Here is a 2,709-nt window from a genome sequence, read left to right as displayed (position 1 = left end):
CATCCATCCATCCATCCATCCATCCATCCATCAATTGATCTATCAAGAGGGTACTAGTGTGGCACTATAGGATAAACACTGGACTGCTCACCACAGGGTTGGAGGCTTAAATTTACCAGCTGCTCTTTGGAAAGCTTATTCAGGGGTCACTGTGAGTAAGAATTGACTTGACAGCAATTAACAACAACATATATAGATAGATATACCTCCATGACCTTCCTTTAAAACTTACTTTGTCCACATTGATTCTCAAAATCTTTTTAGAAGAGATTTTCCCTTCTATAACAATTGATTTTTTAATCTAAGTTCAGAAGCTCATTTTTAATCGATGCTGACCAAGCTTCTGAGGAGTGGAAACTTTTCCATTAGAGATCATCTTATGATCCATTGAGCTCAATAAATATCTATATATCACGATCGATTTTCTATATCTTTATATATATCTTAAAGTTCTAGGAGCAGCGGATAGGCCCAGGTGTTTATTCTTAAATATAGATTAGGTAAGTGAAATGTGTGCAAGCTTATTTGTTGACCACCCAAATGGTACAGTCGCTCTCTCTCTTTTTGTCTACATATGTGTATATATATATATACATACATGTATGTATTTATCTGTATCTGAATTCTATCTTTTAGAATAAAAAACAAAAAACTTTATTTTGTGAATGAATTATAGTTGAATAATGTCATCTATTGTGTTTACTTTCAAATTAATGAAAGTAACAGAATTCTAGTTCTTCCATTTCTATGTAATAGTTTCTGGCAGCTGATGACAAGGTCAAGTTCTGGTTGGAGAGGAATTCGATTGTAGACATCTTTACCATCCCACCAACCTTCATTTCTTATTATTTGAAAAGCAATTGGCTAGGTAAGTGCATTGTGGGAAACAGCATCAATTAAAAAGAAATTTCAACATTTCACATTCATAAATTTTCTTTATTTTTCTTTAGTGCCACCTGTGATTCAAATAATTGCTTGATGTGTTTATGTGGTTACTTACAGGAAATTTTTTTTTTTTCTTTTTTTAAGCCTCAGTACCTAGCAGTATGCAAGGGGACTTCAAAAAGTTTATGGGAAAATTCTATTTTTCCATAAACTTTTTAAAGTCCCCTCATATCTGATCCTCAGAAGGTGATCAGTAGTTTTTATGGAATGGTTGCAAACCTCAACATTCCATGCTCCAGTTCATATTTATGCCATGATACTTAAATGGATTGGGGATGACAAAAATTCTCCTTTAGTCTTCAAAAATCTGTAAGTCATTTTATCTCTAAATGCTGTGACATGTTAGAGAATGATTTTATTTAACTAGTTACTTTTTCTCTTACCTGAATGTGTTGAAACAGCATGGGCATTATAGAATTTTTATCTGTTTTTATGTAATTTTATATCTTTACCTATTATCTATAATACAAACCCTAATTCTCTTATTTGCTATCATTATCAACAAAACACATAATGTTTTGTTTTGTTTTTTTTAAAGCATACAAACATTGAAGGGGTTATCATAGAGATTCTATGGTTCTATGGCAGGAAGTTTAAGTGGGTGATGGTAAATTTGCTCTCAGTTTTTAACAAGAATTCGGTAGAAGACAACATGGTGGTGGTAGTGGTGGTGTGCCGTGGACTTGGTTCCGACTCATAGTGACCCTGAATCGGGTTTCTGAGGCTATAAATCTTTACAGGTGCAGATTTCTCCTGCGGTACTGCTGGTAGTTTCGAACTGGCTGACCTTGAGGTTAGCAGCCTGACTCATAACCACTACACTACCAGAGCTGCTTAGAAGACAATGTGCATACTGCTTATTGTGTGATATGCACTTCTGTATGCTTTCTGTTAATGTAGTAACACTATGAAGTGAGTAGTATCATTTTATAGATGAAGAAATTGATAGTGCCGTGGATTACAAACCGCTACTAAGTGTCCATGACACAATTTGAACCAACACCAAAGCTCATAAACCTATAACATAATAAGATATTATATTTGAGCATTATAGGGAGAAATTTTGTGCAAAGAATCCCATTTTTATAACCCTATTTCACACATGATTGTAATTTTTTTATCTTTTTGATGTTTTCTCCTTTCAATTGCTTTGCAGGTTTAAGGTTCTTAAGAGCGCTAAGGCTACTAGAACTCCCTCAAATCTTGCAAATTCTACAAGTCATCAAAACCAGGTAAACACTAGTCCTACTTGAAGAACTTCTTGCTTACTAGTTTACATTGGGGTTGTTGCTAAGTGGCATCGAGTTGATTTAGGAAATAAAAATGTTGATAACTTTAAATTGGAATACTTCAGTACAAATTTCTGTGCAAAACTCACAAAATCCATGAGCTCCCAAGATATTAATCATTCACTTTATCCCATGCATTATATTATACATTGATGAAAGGGATACAATCTTTTTTATCCTCTCATATATTTGAGCAATCGATCAATCAATCAACTGAGTAACACACACTATAACTACTTTACCCCACCCCACTAGTGTTCAGTGGATTCTGCCTCACAGTTGCCATTTAGAACAGAGTAGAATTCTTGGGATGTAATCATTTTAAAGAGTTTTCTTTTTGTTAAAAGTTAAAATCAGTAAATCCATTTAGGAGTTAATTCTGAGCCCAAAAATCAAATTAAAGTAATCCAGATGCTTTGGTTCTACACATTTGCTTTTAATGAATCTTGTCTTTCTTGGCTAGGTAAAATACACA

General features: G+C 33.8%; 1 protein-coding gene across 1 annotated transcript in view; it reads left to right on the top strand.

The window, feature by feature from the left end:
- Nucleotides 1–2,709, top strand: part of LOC102837799 (potassium channel subfamily U member 1-like) — a 285,478-nt gene that overhangs the window by 44,868 nt on the left and 237,901 nt on the right. The window contains 2 exon segments of the mRNA XM_006859999.1: nucleotides 757–868; nucleotides 2,102–2,177. Of these exon segments, the coding sequence (XP_006860061.1) occupies nucleotides 757–868; nucleotides 2,102–2,177 (188 nt within the window).

The sequence above is a fragment of the Chrysochloris asiatica genome, unplaced genomic scaffold (assembly GCF_000296735.1).
Source record: "Chrysochloris asiatica unplaced genomic scaffold, ChrAsi1.0 scaffold00035, whole genome shotgun sequence".
Lineage (NCBI taxonomy): Eukaryota > Metazoa > Chordata > Mammalia > Afrosoricida > Chrysochloridae > Chrysochloris > Chrysochloris asiatica.
This window is presented reverse-complemented; position numbering and strand designations above follow the sequence as displayed.